Source organism: Salvia splendens, chromosome 9, assembly GCF_004379255.2.
Source record: "Salvia splendens isolate huo1 chromosome 9, SspV2, whole genome shotgun sequence".
Lineage (NCBI taxonomy): Eukaryota > Viridiplantae > Streptophyta > Magnoliopsida > Lamiales > Lamiaceae > Salvia > Salvia splendens.
In genome coordinates, this window is record NC_056040.1 from 4,226,088 (window position 1) to 4,246,919 (window position 20,832).

Genomic DNA, 20,832 nt, shown 5'->3' on the forward strand with positions numbered 1-20,832 from the left:
GTTGGAAGTTGTGGAAATCCTGTATGGGTCCACTAACTCCTTGTTCGGTCGAATACTGAGACCGAACTGCTTTGGTTGCCGATCTGAGAGTAGAGCTTGATGCCGACCTGAGAGCAGAGCTAACTCCTTGTTCGGTCGAATACTGAGACCGAACTGCTTTGGTTGCCGATCTGAGAGCAGAGCTTGATTGGTTGGCTTTTACCGAGCTGTAGGCTGAGGCCGAACTCTTTGGTAATGCCGAACTCATACTCTTCCTTGGGCTTTGGGCTGATGGGCCGTCATTGCTGTTGGGCTTGTTTAGTACGCACCCCATCAGAGACGTAGAGCCACTATTTCACGCTCTCGGTGCACGGACATCCTGAGTAATACTAACCCGGCTTCGGACTGAAATGATGAACCGTGATAAATGATTTGGTTATATTTTCTAGTATCATCATTTCTCTAGTGTAAATCTTATTATATGAAAATTGTTGGAGTAAACTAAAAACAAACAAAAGGAGTGTTTTACATGCAGAGGCAGCACATCCCCATATCCCCCCTTCACTCACAAATCTTCATTGAAATTTCAGAGTGCTGCTACAATTCCGTTTGATTGAGATTGAGAACTATCAGTTCTAAAACTCGTGATTACAAAATCAATCTCGCCTCGCCTGTTTAGGCTCCTTCCACCGATTTGATTGATATATAAATCCAGTTTACCAACTTGCTATCGTTGATTTCGTCCTCGAATTTCGTAATCAATCACATCGTTGCTTTCGGCGCTTCAACTCGATCTGTTTTAACTCTATAAGAATTTCTGCGTATTAGTATGAAGTTTGGTTGATAGGGCGGGTGGGTAGGATGAAGCTGAAAGGGAGGCCAGTGGATCACGGATACTACATGCCTGCTGCTGGATCGCCTGGCCTGTGAGCTTTTTCCTGTTTTTTTGATTTATTTCTATTGCTCTGTTTTTGTTTTATCTTGTGACTTTTGTTATAGGTATTTCTAGATCGATAATGCCGCTGAGAAGTTGGGCGAAAACTTCCAATTTACAATATCAAATTATCAATCATGTCTCAAAAGTTTTGAGTGAATTAAATTGATACTAAGAAGTACTAGCTAGCTAGGTATAGGAAAAAAATGTACTATCAATTCTTGAACAAAACTAAACTTTGTTCCAATATTCTCACATAGCAAGGAAGTTGTAGACTGACACTAATTTAAGGGCTTAATTTGTTAATTCATATCCTAGCTCCTCCACCTGATTCACAGCAACGGCCAGACAATTGGCGTGACAATGCCGTGCATTCTCAACGTGGCTTTACCAGAGTTGCAACTGCAATTTCAAGATTTGAACCAGTTACTGTATGCGCCAGTTCTGCGCAGGTTTGTCCTTTTTTTTTGGTTATTACAAGCAGTACTTCATTTGATTTTAGGAACTCCTTTCAAAAACAAAGGTTTCCTTTTTGGACAGTGGGAGAATGCCCGCACTCACTTGCCAGAACATATCAGGGTGGTTGAGATGAGCATGAGTGACTCTTGGCTACGTGACACTGGCCCAACAGTGAGCCTTCTACGTGTCTAAACCAGATTACCATATCATTATCCTCTGCTACAGAAGTTGTATTAATATAATGTGGCTATCTTTTTTGGGAGTTTCTTGTCAGAAATAGTCTATCAGATAAAGAGAAGTTGGACAGCAGCAAGGTTTCAGGGAGTGATTGGAAGTTCAATGGCTATGGTGGTAAGTCAGAATGAATCTTTCAAATGTTGCCGCTTACTCTGAGGATATATTGTGCGGAGTAGACTATCATCTAAACAGTAAAATGTGGCAATTTCTTTGCAGAATTTACTTAATACTATCTTTTTTGTGATGTTGGCTCTTTCATTTTGTTTTTGTGCTTTTCCAAATTTAGGATATATTTCCACAGTGGAAATAATTTATGGTGTGATATAAGGTCTATATCATGAATTTATCTTATCTACTGACCTACATCTACCAAGGTTTTAAATAAACATGTTCCACATTCCTAGGCATGGATGGAGGCTGTTATGAAGATTGGAGCCTTGACTTACTTATCGCTAAAAGGTTGGTCAAGCGTTAAACTGCAATTAAGAAATTTATTTTGTTGGACCTACATTAATCACATTGTTTATACTTTCCAATTGTAGGTTCTGGAAATTGAAAATGTTCCAAGGTTTTCTCATTCTATGATTCTTGAAGGTGGAAGTGATGTTGATGGGGAAGGTTTTTAACTTCTTTCTTGACATCCTTGTACTGACATACATTATACATTTTGTTTACTCTAATACAGATTTCTCTGCATAAAAATTGAATTAAATGCGGCTTTATCATTATCTTTATCTTTATGTATTAGGATGATCATATCCCATCGTAATTTCTATATGGCACGATTAGTCTCAGATTTTTGGCAGTAGACATAACACCCAAATTCAGATTCCCTGAATTCTCTATCTATGAATGTTTGTGTGGCAGAAATGAAATTCTGCAAGAGTATCGGCATACATATTAGCTAATACTAAGTGGAAAGTATAGGCATGTTTCGTCAACGTATTCCTCAGATATGAAAAGAAAACAAGCTTGCTGCTGATCGGATCAATATATATGAGCAGCGTATCAAAAGATCAAGTGCCTGCACGGCGCACTGTTTATTAGAAGTAGCTGAGCAGGTTGCTTATTCTTCCTGTCATTACATGGAGTTATGCATCTCAACATGTAGGAATGCAGAATGCAGTGAGTGTGTTGATTTCACTATATTGCAGAATGCAGTTTGATGAACTTTTTTGTACGTCCGCTCAACACTGGGACCTGAGGCATTGATATTAGCAGAGGTGTATACGTACCTCTTGATTTAGTGTCAATATGACATATAAACCAAGACTTTTTCTTATTTCCATAGGGTCTGTTCGGTTTAAAAGATTATATCTCATGATTGAATATGTTGGTTCATGAGTTTGAATCTCACAACTTAATCCTGGATCGATAATCATATGATAATGGGTTAGAGCAGCCGAATGGCACCATAGTGTATGATAACCATTTCACCATTCATTAACAAACATATGCTTTCAGAGGAACTTCCAGTGTTTATGTTGAACTTAATTTTTTTTTTAGTTTTTAGAGTAACACTGACTAATTAATACTCAGCAACTTCCTACAGGGACTTGTCTTACAACAGAAGAGTGCCTACTGAATAAAAATAGAAATCCGAGTTTATCCAAGGGACAAATTGATCATATGGCTGCCTCGTGGATTATTTGGTATCTTCTTGTTCACATCTTGCATTCTGGTTACTGGGTTTCAGGGACACGGTCTAAATAGCTCGATATGAACACATCTCTTCGGGGACATGTAACTAGATTAACATGATTGTCAACTAGTTGATTTGTAACCTGTCTGGTTAGTAATCGAATGCGTAAAATTTGGTGTACGTACTTAAATTAAATGACATTTCTCCATTGTGGATAAGTTATGCTTGTGTGCCTCCATAGATTGGAAACAATATGAATCTTTCCTATTTGTCTCAGTCCATGTTACCCAGTAGTGTCTATACAAATATATGGAATAAGGCAAACTGAGATTAAATTGGTGGTTGATAGCTGAGCTTAACCACTTATCTTCATTGAATCAGGCTTATCCTAACTCCATGAAAACACCACAGCTCGACATCTATTTACAAACATTGTTATGTGTCTTGCAGGTGATTATGACACTAATGGGCACATCGATAACATGTGCTGTTTCACGAGGCCTGGTGTAGTTTTATTGTTGTGGATCGATGATACGTCAGACCCCCAATACGAACGATCGATGGAAGCTCTTTCTGTTCTAACAAGCGAAACAGATGCCAAAGGTAGAAAATTCGAAATGATCAAACTTCATGTGCCAGGACCACTCTATATGACAGAGGAGGAAGCTAATGGACTACAACAGGTTGAATTTTTTCTGTGTCATTCCTTTGATAGTGTTTTGGGTTGGAATTCCTGCCCTATACCACTTAATTATGAAACAACGCTAGATTTTTTGCTTTTGTGTATGTGCAACATAACCATTTTTTGTCCCCAGTTCTCTAGCAATGATAGGATTATGAGCTTTACTACCTGCCTGACTGACTTAAGCTTATCTCAACACGAGTTAACTCGACTCCTTCTAGTATCTGCATTTGATCTTAGGTTGTAAAGATATGAGGTTGATCTCTTTGTTGTGCTTATGATCGTTTAATTTCTTTTCCATGCAATTGATTAATTCTGAAACTGAGACTCAATGCTTATACAAAACTTGGAAACTCATGTGTTTTCATGCATTTTCTTCTTTGACCTAATTGACATGGCAGGGCAATGGCGATGGTGATGGTAAAGGAAGGTTTCCTGGCAAGAGACTTGCGGCCTCATATGCAAACTTCTATATTGCAAACGGAGTAATTATCACCCCTCAGTTTGGTGATAAGAAGCGGGATGATGAAGCTGTTCGCATCTTGTCTTCCGCATTTCCAGATTATGAGGTAGGCGTTTCCCAGTCAAAGTCTCATGAATGTGTAGCTACCAGTAGACTATGTTCATGTTTACTTATATAATTTTTGCTTGAGGTTTGAGTCCAGATTGTGAGAATCGAAGGCGCTGGTGATATCGTGCTTGGTGGAGGCAATATACATTGCATCACCCAACAGCAACCAGCTTCTCCATAAATCTAAAGCAGCAAATGTTTTCATTGCCTTGAATTTATTGATCCACAACTTACCACTCAAAATTAACTGTCATATTCTCTTTCCTGTTTTTCTCTATCAACAATGTTTCTATGCAAACTTTTAACAGAAACACATCATAATTTGCAATCGCGCGCATGGAACATGGTGTAGACCCACCATTTCTTGCACTGCTTGATTCATAAAATATTTTATGATAATGCAAATCAACATGTGGCCTCTTAGGGCATGCTAATGGGTAGGAGAATGGGGTGCCGCACCCGTTGGGAGGTGTGCGGTGTGGTATGCCCCGTTGCTAGAGGTGGGGATGGAGATGGCGATAGGTGGTGAGAGCGGTGCGGGACCTGCTGCGAGATGTCCGTAGCGGGGTAATTTTATTATTCATGCAAAATGTTTCGTTTTCATACAAATTTGAAGTTTGCATTAGTATTTTATTTTAATACATTCAGTCAAATGAATTTAGATAATATCAACCTTTTGCTAACATGAGGTACAAAATATTTTAATGCTTCATGTTGGTACAAAAAATTTCATCTTCTTTTAATTGTTTCGATAAAAAAAGTTTGATTATTGTTTCATGATTTCTAAGTCACGTAGACAAAAAGGTTGTGATATTTAACGTCATGCAGTGGGAAACGTACAAATTTTTTAATAGTCAAGGATTATAAAATGATATCTAAATTTACAATTCACCATACATATATATTTGAATCAAAATTATTAATTTCAGACTTATTTGACATTTGAATCAAAATTCAAAATTCAAAATTCTTAAATATACAGTTACTATAATCTTACTAGTCTTGTATTGTAGCTAAATTTTTCGTAAGAATACGTACATATGAAACGTACAATCATAAATTTTGCAGCTTAAAACAATAAATGTGAAATATTGTAGATTGAGGCATTTTCAACTTTAAAGAATAATGTAGTACTCCCTCCGTCCCGCACTACTCGCACATTTCCTTTTGGGCACGGAGATTAAGGAATGAGTGATAGACAAAGTCAACAATTACGGCTGTAGGTATAAATTGTTACTAAAAATGGAAAGAGTGCAAATAACTTGGGACGCCCAGAAAGGAAATAAGTGCAAGTAGTGCGGGACGGATGGAGTACTTAATAAAGATTTAATGGTCTTACCTACTAAACCCACACATATTTGAATATATACAAAATTAGAAAATGAGACAAATTGATTTTTAAGGAATAATGTAGTACTCCCTACATCCCACAATAAGAGTCATGTTTTGTCATTTCGGTCTGTCCCATAATAAGAGTCTTATTTCACTTTTACCATAAATGATAAGTAGGTCCCACATTCCACCAACTTATTTCACTCGCGTTTTGTTATAAAACTACTCCCTCTATCCACGAAATGTTTTCCAAGTTTGACTTGACACGAGTTTTAAGAAATGTGAAAAAAGTGAGTGAAAAAATATAGTGGAATGTAGGTCCCACATTTATACATTGTTTTTATAATAGAATGTGAGTGTAATGAGTTAGTTGAAAGTGGGGGGTCACCAAAAATGGTACTCTCTCCGTCCCTGAAAATTTGTCAATTATTTCCATTTCCGTCCGTCCGTAAAAATTTGTCACCTTTCACTTTTATCATTTTTTATAGTGGACCTCACATTCCACTAACTCATTCTTACTCACATTTTATTATAAAATTAATATATAAAAGTAGGACCCACATGCCACTAACTTTTTCAACTCACTTTCTATTACATTTCTTAAAACCCGTGCCGGATAAAATTGTGACAAGTTATGGGGAACGAAGGGAGTAAAAAAACAAAGTGGGCAACATTTCGCGGACGAACCGAAATGGCAAAACTAGACAACATTTCACAGACGAGAGGAGTAATATATATAAGTGAGTCCCAAATTCGACTAACTTATTCAATTCATCTTTCTTTAAATCCGTGTCATAACTAAATAAGACTCCTATTTTGGGACGAGTAATAAAAGATTTAATGGTCAATTGATTTTTTCGGGTTGGATAAACCGAAACTGAACCTAGAAATGAATGGTGGCAGAGTCGTTAGATCTGCAGTGGGCCTCGATACAGAGAAAGCAGAGTTTACATGCAGGCTGCAGCACAGACCCACATAGAGATTCCTGACTCGAATATTCTAATCACCACAATTCAAACCTCATCTTACTTTTACCTCCATTCGCCCACTTACTTTTCCTTTCACTCACAAATCTTAATTGAAAATTCCAAGTGCTGCCACAATTATTTGATTGCCAGCTATTAGGTCTACAACTCGTGATTGCAGATCAATCTCCGCCTGTGTTGGCTGCTTCCGCCGATTTGATTAATATACAAATCCAGTTTACCAACTGCCATCGTTGAATCGACCTTGAATTTCGTAATTAATCACATCGTTGCTTTCGGCGCTTCAAGTCAATCCTTTCAATCTGTTTTTAACTGTATAAGGATTTCTGCATTTGGTATGAAGTTTGGTTTGGAAGAGCGGATGGCTAGGATGAAGCTGCAAGGGAGACCGGTGGATCACGGATATTACATGCCTGCTGAGTGGGCGCCTCACTCGCGCTGCTGGATCGGTTGGCCTGTGAGTTTCTTCCATTCATTTTCTGCTTTTTTTTGCATTATATCTCGTGCTCTGTTTTTACTTCTCTTTCTGTGTGGTTGTGTTTGTTTTTGTGACTTTTGATGCAAGTATTTCTAATTCGAGGATGCTGCTGAGAAGGCTGATATGTTTAGTAAATAAACTTTTGATGGAAATACTTTTTAGTTGAATTATGATGGAATTTATACTTATTAGTTGAATTATGATGAAAATATGTGTATGATTGTTGCTTGCTATCTCTTTAAATGTGAGAAGTGTTTAACTGGAATCCTGCGTTTGTATAGTCTTGCTGGTTCGGTGAATTTTTTTCTGGTGATATTCATGATGTGAAAAGATCTTTAATAAAACGTGAATTTTCTCTCTGGCTCTCTATCTATCACTCTTTGTATATCTATATTATATATGTGAATGCATGTATAAGACTTTCCCCATCTTCATGCAATCCTACCAGCTTGAGGTACACACCTTCAATGCCAGATGCCAATGTTTGGATTTTGATTTTGCTGGCTTACTTTTTTTTTTATCATTCAGGTCTTTATCACATCGAGTGTAGGGATTTGATAAACTGAGATTTTGGCTTGTAGTAAGATGTTTTCATTTTTGTTTGCGAGTTGTGTATATTGTAGTGTCTTGTCTATACCCTTTCCAGGATGTAGGATCTAAGGTGAAGATTGGAATAATGGCTATACTGAATGCCATTGTAAGATGGAATGTCTTCTGAGTATTGTTGCACTTTGTGTTTTCGTTTGAAAACATGCATCTCTGTGGAATTGGAAGGCTTCCAACAATGTAGCATCTTATGGTCATAATCTGTATGCTTTAACTTGTGGTTACCATTACATGTGTCATCTCCCATTTCTTTGAACATGAAACTAGACTACTAGAGAATCAAAGTTTGTTGAGAAGTGGGGTGAAAACTTCCAATATAGTACATATCAATCATGTCTCAAAAGTTTTGAGTGAATTAAATTCACACCAAGAATTACTCCTAGTAGTTGCAGGAAAAATGTATAGATTCTTGAACAAAACTAAACCTTGTTTCAATATTCCAACATAGCAATGGAACTTGTAGACTGAACATAATATTAATAGTTCAATTAGTTAATTCATATCCTAGCTCCTCTTGATTCACAGGAACGGCCAGACAATTGGCGTGACAGGGCCGTGCATGCACAACGTGTCTTTACCAGAGTTGCAACTGCAATCTCAAGATTTGAACCAGTTACTGTATGTGCCAGTTCTGCGCAGGTTTGACATTCTTTTTTTTTCCTTTTCAGTACTTCATTGTATTTTCGGTACTCCTTTCAAAACAAAGGTTTCCTTATAATAATACAGTGGGAGAATGCCCGCAGTCAATTGCCAGAACATATCAGGGTGGTTGAGATGAGCATGAATGACTCTTGGCTCCGTGACACTGGACCAACAGTGAGCCTTTTACTTGTCTAATCCATATTATTATCCTCTGCTACTGAAGCTGTATTAATATGATCTGGCTTCATTTTTTGGCAGTTTCTTGTCAGAAATAGTCCATTAGATAACGAGAAGTTGGATAGCAAGGTTGCAGGGATTGATTGGAACTTCAATGGCTATGGTGGTAAGTCAGCATGAATCTTTCAAATATTTCCTCTACTCTGAGTATATTTTGTGCAGAGTAGACCACCATCTAAACAGTAAAATGTGGCCATTTCTATGCAGAATGTACTTAAATTTTTTTTTTTTGTGGTTTTGGTGATTTCATTTTGTTTTTGTGCTTTTCTAAATTATGTAGGATATATTTCCAGTGTGGAACTAATTTTTGGTGTGATATATCTCCACAATGAGCAAATGCTTTTGGTATAAGGTCTATATCATGAATTTATCTTATCTACATCCACCAAAGGTTTTAAATAAACATGTTCCACTTCCTAGGCATGGATGGAGGTTGTTATGGAGATTGGAGCCTTGACTTACTTATCGCTAATAAGGTTGGCCAAGTTTTAAAGTGCAATATGAAAGCAAGTACATGGAGAAATTTATTTTGTTGGACCTACATTAATTACATTATATATTTTCTTATACATTCCATTGTAGGTTCTGGAAATTGAAAATGTTCCAAGGTTTTCTCATTCTATGATTCTTGAAGGTGGAAGCGTTCATGTTGATGGAGAAGGTTCTTACTTCTTTCTTGACATCTTGAACTTACATACTTATACATTTTGTTTACTCAAATACGAATTTCTCTGCATGAAAATTGAATTAACTTCAGCTTTTATCATTATCTATTATGTATTGGGATGATCATATTCCATCGTGATTTCTATATGGAATGATTAGATGTAATCTCAGTCTCTTGGATTTTTGGCAAGAGACGTGACTCCCAAATTCAGATTCCTTGAATTCCTCTATGAAGATTTGTGTATAAGAAATGAAAACTCTGTATGAGCACTGACATACATGCCTAATAAGTGGAAAATATAAGCATGTTTCGTCAACATATTGCTTAGATATGAAAAGAAAACTAACTTGCTGTGGATCAGAATATATATACGACCAGCGAATGAAACGGTTTTTTGAAGCAGTTGAGCTGATTTGCTTATTTACTTTGGTTTCTCCCTGAATTTATTGAGTGCTGCATCTCAATATGTATGAATGCAGAAATGCATTGAGTATGTTGATTTCACTCTATATTGCAGAATGCAGTCCATGAAACCCAGTCTGTGTCTATAGAACGTTTTTGTACTACTTCTCAACACTGCGGACTGAGGCATTGATATTAGCAGGCGAAAGAATTGATGTATATGTGCCTCTTTATTCAGTGTCAATATGACATCCTATAAACTAAGACGTTTCTTATTTCCATAGTTCATGATAACCATTTCGCCTATCATAAACAAGCATATGCTTTTGTAGGAACTACCAGTATTTACGTTAAACTTATTATCCTTAGAATTTTTAGAGTAACACAGACTAATCAATACCTGTTTCTTCCTTCAGGGACTTGTCTTACAACAGAAGAGTGCCTACTGAATAAAAATAGAAATCCTGGTTTATCTAAGGGACAAATTGAGGATGAACTTAAGGCATACCTTGGAGTGAAGAAGGTCATCTGGCTGCCTCGTGGATTATTTGGTATCTTCTTGTTCACATCTTGCATTCTGGTTACTTGCTTTCAGGGACAAACTCTAAATAGCTCGATATGAACACATCTCTTCAGGGACATGTGACTAGATTAACATGTTTGGTCTGGATTTACACATATACAACCTCACTTATTATGTTCCATATTGTCAACTAGTTGATTTTGTAACCTGTAAGGCTATAATCAAATGCATAAAAGTTCATTTTCGTAGTTAAATTAATTGACATTTCTCCTTTGACGGTAGATAGTTGATCTTCACCACCTTATTTTCATTGACTTGGGCTTATCCTAACTCCATGGAAACACCACAGTTTGACATATATTTTCAAACATTGTTATGTATCTTGCAGGTGATGATGACACTAATGGGCACATTGATAACATGTGCTGTTTTGCGAGGCCTGGTGTAGTTTTATTGTCATGGACAGATGATACGTCAGACCCCCAATACGAACGATCGATGGAAGCTCTTTCTGTTCTAACAAGCGAAACAGATGCCAAAGGTAGAAAAATCGAAATTATCAAACTTCATGTGCCAGGACCACTCTATATGACAGAGGAGGAAGCTAATGGACTACAACAGGTTGATTTTTTTTCTATCACATAACCATTTTTTGTCCCCAATTTTCTAGCAATGTTAGAATTATGAGCTTAACTACCTGCCTGATTGACTTCAACTTATCTCAACACGAGTAAAAGTCGACTCCTTGTTTCTGCATTTGATCTTAGGTCATAAAAATACACTCCAGTGTTTATCTCTTTGTTGTGCTTATGATCGTTTAATTTCTTTGCCGTGCCATTGACTAATTCTGAAACTGAGACTTGACCTACAGGGCGATGGTAAAGGAAGGGATCCTGGCACGAGACTTGCGGCCTCATATGCAAACTTCTATATTGCAAACAGAGCAATTATCACCCCTCAATTTGGTGATAAGAAGTGGGATGATGAAGCTGTCCGCGTCTTGTCTTCCGCATTTCCAGATTATGAGGTAGGCGTTTCCAGTCAAAGTCTCATGAATCTCTAGCTACGAGTAGATTATGTTCATGTCTACTTATATAATTTTTGCTTGATGTTTGAGTCCAGATTGTGAGAATCGAAGATGCTCGTGATATCGTGCTTGGTGGAGGCAATGTACATTGCATCACCCAACAGCAACCAGCTTCTCCATAAATCTAAAGCTTCAAAGGCAGCAAGTGTCCATTGCCTTGAATTTATTGATTCATAGCTTACAACCACTCTAAATCCACTCTCATATTCTCTTCTATCAAACCTATGCAAACTTTTAGAACCGAAGCACATCATAATTTGCACTGCTTGATTGTAAAATCCCTCCGTCCCAAGATAAGTGATTCACATTCCTTTTTGGGACGTCCCAAGATAAGTGAGTCATTTCCTTTTTTGGTATTCTCTCTTATTTTCTCTCTACTTTGTTAACTCTCTTGCTTTATTCACTTTCCACTTTACTAACAAAACCCCACTTCCTTAAATCTCGTGCTGAAAAGTTTGTGCTCACTTATCCCGTCCCAAGACACTACACACGCTACACAAATTTCACACACATTTCACACAATTCACACATTACACACAATTCACACACTACACACACTACACAAATTTCACACATTTCCCGCACTACACACATTTCACACACTACACACATTTCACACACTACACACTTTACACACATTTCACACATTTCACGCACTACACACACTTCACACACTACACACATTTCCCGCACTACACACGCTACACAAATTTCACGCATTTCCCGAATTTCACACACTACACACATTTCACAGACTACACAAATTTCACACACTTTCACACTTTACACACATTTTAGACATTTCAACCATCCGATTTTTGGATTTTTTTCAGTTTAAGATTCTTTTTTTCCGATCTAAATCAAAAAACTGAAATTTTCCAAAATTTTAAATTGAACCAAATTTGAAATTTTGGTTTGTGAACAGTGTGTGTATTTTGGGTATATTGTGCGTAGTGTGTGTATTTTATGTAAAATTTGCGTCGTGTGTGTATTTTGTGTGTAATGTGTGTAACATATGTATTTTGTGTATAGTGTATGTAGCGTGTGTATTTTGTGTAGTGTGTGTATAGTGTGAAATGTGTGAAATTTGTGTAGTGTGTAGTGTGTAGTGTGTGAAATGTGTGTACGATGTGAAATGTGTGTAATGCGGGAAATGCGTGAAATTTGTGTAGTGTGTGAAGTGTGTGAAATGTGTGTAGTGTGTGAAATGCATATAGTGTGTGAAACGTGTGAAATGCATGTGTGTGTAGTGAAGCTACCCACCACAAAATTTAGCGTCCAATCTAACAGTATAAGTAACCTAAGGTTGAATCCAATTTTCATTCAAAAATCAATCGAATATTTGTTTCGACATTTTACAAGGCAGTATATCCGATTTACCCATCAAACCAGATATGCACTATTAAATTAATCAAATGTGTACGAGAATGAACAAATTAAACAATATCCAAATTCATACACTCCATATACTAATCATCAAAAAACAAAAAACATCATGAAGCATGTACGCGAACGAACAAATTAAAAATAGATATGCAATATATTTTATTATAACAAAAAAAGGGATCAATGATAGTTCAGGATATGATATTTATGCTCGTACATTCTATCGGGATCCGATATGATGAGAAGAGGGAGAAGTTTTGGTACAAAATGAAATCGAAAAAAACCATAGCATCCATGAAATTCATGGAGAGAGCATAAAGCAATGCTTAGAAGCCTATGTAGCCTGTTGGCCTGTGGGCGATGAAACTGACGATCTGCACCTGACGTTTGTTGTCGAATCCGATGATTCTGACGAATGCCTCAGGGTGGAGGGTGACGACCTCGTCGAGCTCCTTGAGCACCTGGACTGGGTCAGTGCACCCGAACATGGGCAACTTCCACATTGTCCAGTACCTTCCGTCATAGTATCCTGGGGACCTGTTGTTCTCACGGTGCGGGAATCCGTTCTACATTGTAATTTTTACAATTAGGGTATGTTCAGTTGAATGATTATATCTCGTGATTGAATATGTATTATGTTTATTTATGAGATTGAATTTCACAATTTAATTGTAGATGGATAATCATATGATAATGAGTCATAATCAATCCTCTTCAACTAAAATAATCTAAATTATAACTTAATTAGAGATGGATAATTATATGATAATGAGTCCTAGTCAACTCTCTCCAACTAAAATAATCTAACAATTTAATAATAGATGGATAATCGTATGATAAAAAGTCACAGCAATTGAACGACACCTTAGTGATAGAACTATATATTTTTACTAATATAAAAAAAAGATTTAAACTTAAAAGGAATTAAAAGTACCTTTGGATCCAACTCGAATTCGATGCAAGGAATGAGGCCAGTGCGGATAAGGAAGTCGACTTGCTTCAAGAGTTGCTCCCTTGTTAGTGGGGGCAAGTACGACAATGTCTCGTATTTCTTCAGTCCCTCGGTGGGCCAAACCTATATATACGCACACACACATTTATACTATAATAATTAATTGTCACATGTAGACTCGGCTTAGATTTGAAAAAATGTAAACGAAAGTGATTAGATTGTGGATCCTACTTTTACGTACTAATCTTATTATAATAAAATGTAAATGAAATTAGCCAGTGGAATGTAAAGCCCATTAACAAAAGTAGTACTATAAGTGTAACAAGTATTGGTGAACGGATAAAAAAAGGAAACTAATGACAATTAGTGACAGACAAGTCAGAAAATTAGAGGAATGTGACCTTCATGCATGAGACTCTGCCGCCGTTGTTGGCGATGGTGGTGATGTCGGCGGTCTTGCGGGTGGTGGGGAAGGCGGAGACGGACTTGAGTCCGGTGAACGGAGCCACCATGCTCGCTTGAGCAGGGGCGGAGCGGGCAGCGACGGCGGCGGTGGAGAGCATTGAGGAAGCCATTTCTCTCTCTCTCTCTCTCTCTCAAAGTAATTAGAGTGGTACCATCGTTGGCAGCCCCCACCCTTTATAACGGCCATGCATCCTCTCGTTTCTCATTGGTGAGAGCCGATTTTAGTCGGAGGGCTGTGGATTGATCTTGGGTGGTGGCGGTGGATATAGACCGTTGGATGTGGTCTTTTGCAACCACATATAGATGGATTAATGCCATATTGACACGTGGCGGTCATCTTATCTGATATGGGGCATTTGAGGTTGAGACTGCAATGGCAGCACAGCCCTTCATCCTCTAGATTTTACTCTATTTTGTTTTCTATAAGATATTTTTTTTCCTTTCGAAATTGAGGAAAATTATGTTTATGGCTACATTCGAAATTGATGGGATGGAAGGTGTTTCATAGGATAATATGTTCCATGCCACTAGTTTTAATTATTCGTTTTTTAAAATGACTACACTAAGTTCACACCTTCACTTAGTTAATGGTAAGTACAATGCAAGTCAAGGTTGTTGCAATATTGATAGTTGATCAATACAATCATATAAAATCATTATTAGTTACAATGGAAGTGATTTTGGACTAGGTTTAGCTTGTAGAATTAAACCCTACTACTGTTTTAAGCTAACCAAAAGTATAAATAATTCTCCAAAAAAATAAAACAAAAACAAAAATAAGAATACATAGCCACTTGGGATTGGTTTTAAGGGTAGAAAGTGGGTAAATTAATTTACGGTTGCAATGTGCAAATTACATATCATCAATTCTGTTGTACAAGTTAATTTATTTTTTGTAGTTTTCTTTCGACTTTTTATAATTATTAGTGGAATTTTTTCTTGATGAGTGTATTTGATGCGTGTGTTTGCGATGTGATAAACATAATACTAATATGTAATTTATCCTTTTCATGAATTAGTTTAAAATAGTCTCTTAAATATACTATAAGTTTATATTTATTTCCTTAATTAAGTCAAGCTTAGTTACAACTTGCAACTTTAATGGGTGGTCACAACTTCCCCTATTTGAAGTTTGAACTCAAGAATTTGCTTTGGGCTTGGACGTGACGATGGCTTCAATTTGATGTAAAATTATATGTGAATGTTAGCTTCTAATTGATGTAAAGTTCAATCATCTCAACTACCACTAGACTTTTATTTCTTAGTATATGATAGATTTGTGATCAAATTTCAAGTCCAGTCCCAGTACTCCAGGTTGAGACATAAGTCTCTCGTATAAAAACTACAGTATTTAGGAAATCATTTATTTATTTAAGTAATGCAGTGTGACATGATACACTCACTAATGTCTTCCATAATAAAAAAATCGGGTAATCCATAAAAACTGCTAAAATTAAGATTAAATTAAAAATAGAAAAATATTAAAGAGATTACTATTATAAAAGTGTATATTCTTCCAAGTTTAAATCATGCCCATAAATTAAAAAGGGAGAATATATCTGGTCATTGTGTATGTACTAGTTCCATAAAGTATTAAAGATTAATTAAAAGTAGAATATATCTGGGCATTAAAACAAAGAAGAATTAACCAGAGCATTAACCAGAGCATTAACCTAGTTATGCGTAAAGTGAATTGTGTCAGACATAAGTGACGTAGTATTTCACGACGATTGTATCATCATAAGGCCACCCGCAACGCGTCACGCGGGTGGCCCGTGTTTCGTTCCTCAGTGACGGAATCGGGGCGGGACGCATTGCAGCGTCACATCCCGTCACCAGCCAGTCCCCAGCCTGTCACGCAACCCGTTCCACCGTGACGAAAGGTGGGACGGCTCGCCACACGTCGAGGCGACGTGGCGGCGGCGCGTGGTGCGCTCCCTGGCCATGCGTGACGCCCACTCGCCGTCCCACGAGTGGGCATCGTCACGCTGACGCAATAATTCATTTTTTTAAAAAATTCAGATTAAATAAAAATGAATAAATAAATAATTCATTTTTTAATTTTTTTTAAATTTTTTTTAAATTTTTTTTAAATTTTTTTACTCTGTAAATATTCCCAATTCATCCTCATTTCACACACAACTACACATCTATTCTTCCCAATTCATCTCCATATTCTCTACAATTTTCATCTAACATCTCATCACAAAATGTCCGGCGACGGAAACTCCGGTGGTGGCGGCTCCGGCGCGTGGGATCTCAACGCATTCGGCGACTGGTGGAACATGTACAACACATTGGGTGGTTCCGGTTCGTCGACGCCGGGCACCAAGGGTTCGTAGACGCCGGGGGTACCAACCACCCAATTTTGATGTTGATGCATACGCCCGTCCCTCCGCCCCGCGGTATTCGCAGGGATTATCCCAGATTCGGGAGGATTGTCCAGTTCAACCCACTCCGGAAGAAGGCCGAGGCGGGGGAGGAGGCCGAGGCTCCATGGCGGGGGCGGAGGAGGAGGAGGATCTAGGCCGGCATCCGTACGACCCCAAAGAAATGCTGGCGGTGTACAACGCCTGGATCAGCGTCTCGTACGATCCCATCGTCGGGAATCAACAACCCCGGAAGTGCTTCTGGGAAAAGGTCACCGAGACCTACCACGAGAATAAGCCGAAAAAGACTCTCCGCCGCACATATAAGATGCTCCGCGCTCACTTTGACCCAGTCGACAGAGAGGTCAAACAATTCTGCGACATCTACAAGAATGAAGTGGCTCAGTACCAAAGCGGAGCCACGGGAGCCGACATTCTGAGGTCGGCTTTGCGGGTCTACTTCGAAGACACCGACAAACAATTCAAATATGTCGATGTTTGGGAGGTCGTCAGGGACGAGGAAAGGTGGGCCGGCGGTGTGCGGTCCAGCTCGGGCTCGACCTCGAAGCGCACGAAGCACACGGCGAGTGGCCAATACTCGTCTGGTGAGGGCGGTTCGGGCACCGGGCCACAAGAGTTTGCCTCGCAGGAGGATGAGACCCCGGCAGACAATGCCGGGGGTCCTCCCGCGGGCGCCATCGGCCGCAAGGGAGAAATGTGGCGAAGTGATATAATATTCAGAAATGTATTCAGAAACTTTATTAACTAAAAAATATTCTTAAAACATTCTTTTTCTCTTGTAATGGGTATTTGAAGTGATATAATAGTTTATTATAGAGATTATAATAAATATTATGTACATATTTTATAAGAGCATTTTTTAATTTAAGAATATTGTTCTAGTTTAGTTCATGTTAGCATTAAATTTTTATTATATTTATTTTCTTTGATTCTAATTGATAAACTCATGTTTCTATCGGTGCAATTGGTCTGTTGAAGTGCTAAATGCCGAGTTTATCACTCAAAATTATCTTTGTCCAACCAATTATTCTATATTTTCGAGTTTTATGTGTTTGTTACGTGTTTTAGGAATAATTGATGGAAAATGAGGCAAAATGCGGCTGAATGAAACAGTGTGAAGAAAACAGCTTCACCCGGCCGGGTGAATTTCGCCCACATTAATTACACCCGGTCGGGTATGATGAAAGCAGCGTGAGAGAGTCAGAGAGGGGCCTAAAATGACCACCCAGCCAGGTACTTGGAATTCCAGCAAAAATATCCTACCCGACCGGGTACTTGGATTTGGCGCGATTTGTCAGCAGAAACACAATTTTTTGACGAAAAAGATTAGAAGAAAAGGCTAGGGTTCTATCATGGGAGATTCATTCTACACCTACCGCCTCCAACACTCACACCCCCCAAGAACACCATTGAGAGAGAGTTGAAGATTGAAGACTCTAGATTGGAAGATTGAAGACTTCATTCCATAGATTCGTTCCATAGGAGTTCTTAGTATCTATCTTTCATGTTTTTGTTTGGATTCTTTGTGTTTGACTTGGTTTCCTCCATGAACATGAGTAGCTAAACATTTCTTGTAGAATTCTTGGTGATGATGCACTAATTTCATAATTTTTATCCAATTGATCTTGTTCTTACCTTGCTCTTGTAGTTATTTGATTATTCTTGGGTTTATTCTTTCAATTGCTTGATTTCCACTTGATTGTATAGGATTAATTAGATTAATCGGGAGATGAAATAATTAATATGGAAATAATAATAATAAATCACACCTGAATACAATAGAACTCGGGAGAGTTGAGGTTTTGAGTGAGGTCTTTGACCTTATCGAGCTTTTCGGAGTTAAGGGTTTAGGATTAGAAAAGGACTTCAATCCTAGCACCTAATCTACAGGTTTCTCACCCCAGGAGGGGGTTTAATCTATAATTGTGGTCGACTTAGTAACTCTAGAGACACCAAAAGGTAAGACAATTTGATTGGATAAGAGCTTGGAATTTTGCATCGGATCCTTGAGTTCTACAATTTTCTCCATATTATCTTCTCACTTCGTGTTTATTTGTTTTCACTTGTTTATTTGCTTTTCACATGCTTTTACTAGTATTAGAACAAATCAAACTTTTCCCGATTGTCTAGATATTAATTAATATTTGTTCGTGGTAGTTAAGTTGGTACAAATTTGTCTCTGTGGGATACGATACTCTTGCTTGCTAATTGCTACACTAGCCCTGTACACTTGCGGGTATCACTTGTGTTAAAATAAGTCGAGTCACAAATTTCTTAAATATTAATATTAATGTCATTAATTTTACAAGTAGATAAAAATTGAATTTTGATATTTATGTTATTGGTTAAATTAATAATTCCAACGTTCCCTCATAATTGATGCAAAACTTTTCGGCACGGAGTTTAAGAAAGGGATGTTAAGTGTGTTAAGTAAATAGATAAAAAAAATTAAGAGAGGATAAAGTAGAAAATGAATAAAGTAGAGAGAATAAAGTAGAGAGAATAAAGTAAGAGAGAGTAAAGTAAGAAAGCTCCGTCCGCCATTAGGAGTCCCATTTTGAGTTCACCATGAGTTTTAAGAAATATAAAGAAAAGTGGGTGAGAAAAGATAGTGGAATGTATGACCTATTTTTATATATTAGTTTTATAATAGAATGTGAGTGGAATGAGTTAGTAGAAAGTGAGGTGTACTTACCATTTATAGTAAAAGTGAACCGGGACTCCTAATGGCGGACAGAGGGAGTACTACATATGGAAATGACTCAACTATGAGGGAACTTCCCGAAATGGTAAAATGACTCAACTATAAGGGAACGGATGGAGTAACATTAATAACCATTTTCAAAGTATTACTCCTATAATGAAATCAAATAGATATAAACCAAACAATAATGCCAGTACAAACTAAACATGAACAACGATTGATAAGAGTAAACTCGTATTGAGAGATAACTGCAAGAGTTCACGGTGAAGATATTGGTTCGTTCGCGCAGAAATTCCCGCCGAGCAGCCAATTATCGATCTAGGGTTTTTTGATAAGAAAACTTGCAAGAAAGATATAGAACAATAAAATATAAATGAACGATAAAAGATAAACTGAATTAATATTTCTTGGATGAATAATATGAGAGACTCCACACATATTTATAATATATGGGGATACAATAATATCCTACCAAAATATAGTAAATCAAATATGATAATATCATAACCAAAAGATATGGTGAATCAATGAACTATAGAAAAGATAAGGTAAATAAATAATAAAATATAAAGGATATTCTTAAAGATATGCTTGTATCAACTCCCCACGGTTGAAATCCACCTTGTCCTCAAGGTGGAAACCACGACACAACGATGAGCATCACGAACAAAAGCTTTGGTGAGATATTCCCTCCTGGATCAAACGCACAAGACCTATGTTTTACACCAAGCCGAATAGTCGAACATCTACATTCGTACACTTCCGCCTCCAAACATGTAAATCGTGAGGGAGGAGTTCCAAATTATCCTCGTAACAATATTTCAGCTCCTTCACTCTACCCCTTGTGATCCTTTGCGGTCTAAGGGAAGAATAAGCTCCCATGTGCCACACCCGCGAAGTCTTAGCTCAACATGTCCCACCCCTTTGGACTCAGTTGTATTACTTCTCCACTTGAATTGAAAATTTCGACAACTTCTGTTAGAGTAAATGCAACACCAATTGACACTTGAGTCACAACTACCACATACATCAAATGCATCCCTACACATTTTTACATGGAAGGATAGCAACTCTCCAAGCAAATTTCCAACTCATCACGCCCATCTGTCTGAAGCACAACTCTAAAATCCCCTTTCATAACAGACAAGAAAGCAGCAACAAGCAGTGGCATCGTTAATAGGGTAACAATCTTATTGGGGCCGCTCGGCAGAGAGATTTCTTCAGAAGATGAAACTCGTTGGTCCTCGGGGCTGCCATCTCTATTTTCCTCATTTCCATGACTATCATTAGGCAAGCCAATGACTAGATTTGATACATTTTCAGTATCCGAATTAGCGGCATCACAATCTATGGCTTCCTTTGCTTCTATCTCCAATCTAGAGTCCGTTGAAGGCACACTTTCTGGCTTATCACAATGCTCCTCTTTTACCTTACCATGATCAGAAACGCAGTCCAAATCTTTGGGATCATC

At 37.7% G+C, this 20,832-nt stretch overlaps 2 protein-coding genes and 1 pseudogene across 3 annotated transcripts; 2 read left to right on the plus strand and 1 right to left on the minus strand.

The window, feature by feature from the left end:
* The first annotated feature begins 531 nt into the window (after nt 1-531).
* On the plus strand, nt 532-4,788 carry LOC121747234 (annotated as a pseudogene).
* Nucleotides 4,789-6,775: 1,987 nt separating this feature from the next.
* On the plus strand, nt 6,776-11,820 carry LOC121747457 (agmatine deiminase-like). 2 transcript variants are annotated; one of them, XM_042141492.1, is made up of 10 exons: nt 6,776-7,279; nt 8,432-8,545; nt 8,633-8,722; nt 8,807-8,891; nt 9,206-9,261; nt 9,368-9,446; nt 10,271-10,405; nt 10,766-10,998; nt 11,249-11,404; nt 11,500-11,820. In XM_042141492.1, the coding sequence occupies exons 1-10, from the start codon at nt 7,160-7,162 to the stop codon at nt 11,584-11,586; spliced, it is 1,155 nt and encodes a 384-aa protein (XP_041997426.1). In that variant the 5' UTR covers nt 6,776-7,159; the 3' UTR covers nt 11,587-11,820. The 2 variants fall into 2 exon arrangements, with proteins under 2 accessions (XP_041997426.1, XP_041997428.1); XM_042141494.1 differs by having other exon boundaries at nt 6,777-7,279; nt 8,650-8,722.
* Nucleotides 11,821-12,985: 1,165 nt separating this feature from the next.
* LOC121746789 (ribulose bisphosphate carboxylase small subunit, chloroplastic-like) lies at nt 12,986-14,404 on the minus strand. The gene is made up of 3 exons (XM_042140722.1): nt 14,204-14,404; nt 13,785-13,925; nt 12,986-13,416 (listed from the first exon to the last, which is right to left on the minus strand). Exons 1-3 carry the CDS (start codon nt 14,375-14,377, stop codon nt 13,177-13,179), a joined length of 555 nt encoding a protein of 184 aa, XP_041996656.1. The 5' UTR covers nt 14,378-14,404; the 3' UTR covers nt 12,986-13,176.
* Between the last annotated feature and the right edge of the window lie 6,428 nt (nt 14,405-20,832).

Bases quoted from the DNA above. Each gene is read 5' to 3' on its own strand.
- LOC121747457 (XM_042141492.1), top strand. From the start codon at position 7,160: ATGAAGTTTGGTTTGGAAGAGCGGATGGCTAGGATGAAGCTGCAAGGG. The intron at 8,546-8,632 runs GTTTGACATTCT...ATAATAATACAG, and splicing joins TATGTGCCAGTTCTGCGCAG to TGGGAGAATGCCCGCAGTCA. The intron at 8,723-8,806 runs GTGAGCCTTTTA...ATTTTTTGGCAG, and splicing joins TCCGTGACACTGGACCAACA to TTTCTTGTCAGAAATAGTCC.
- LOC121746789 (XM_042140722.1), bottom strand. From the start codon at position 14,377: ATGGCTTCCTCAATGCTCTCCACCGCCGCCGTCGCTGCCCGCTCCGCC. The intron at 13,926-14,203 runs GTCACATTCCTC...GCGTATATATAG, and splicing joins GCAGAGTCTCATGCATGAAG to GTTTGGCCCACCGAGGGACT. The intron at 13,417-13,784 runs GTACTTTTAATT...ATTACAATGTAG, and splicing joins AATTCGAGTTGGATCCAAAG to AACGGATTCCCGCACCGTGA.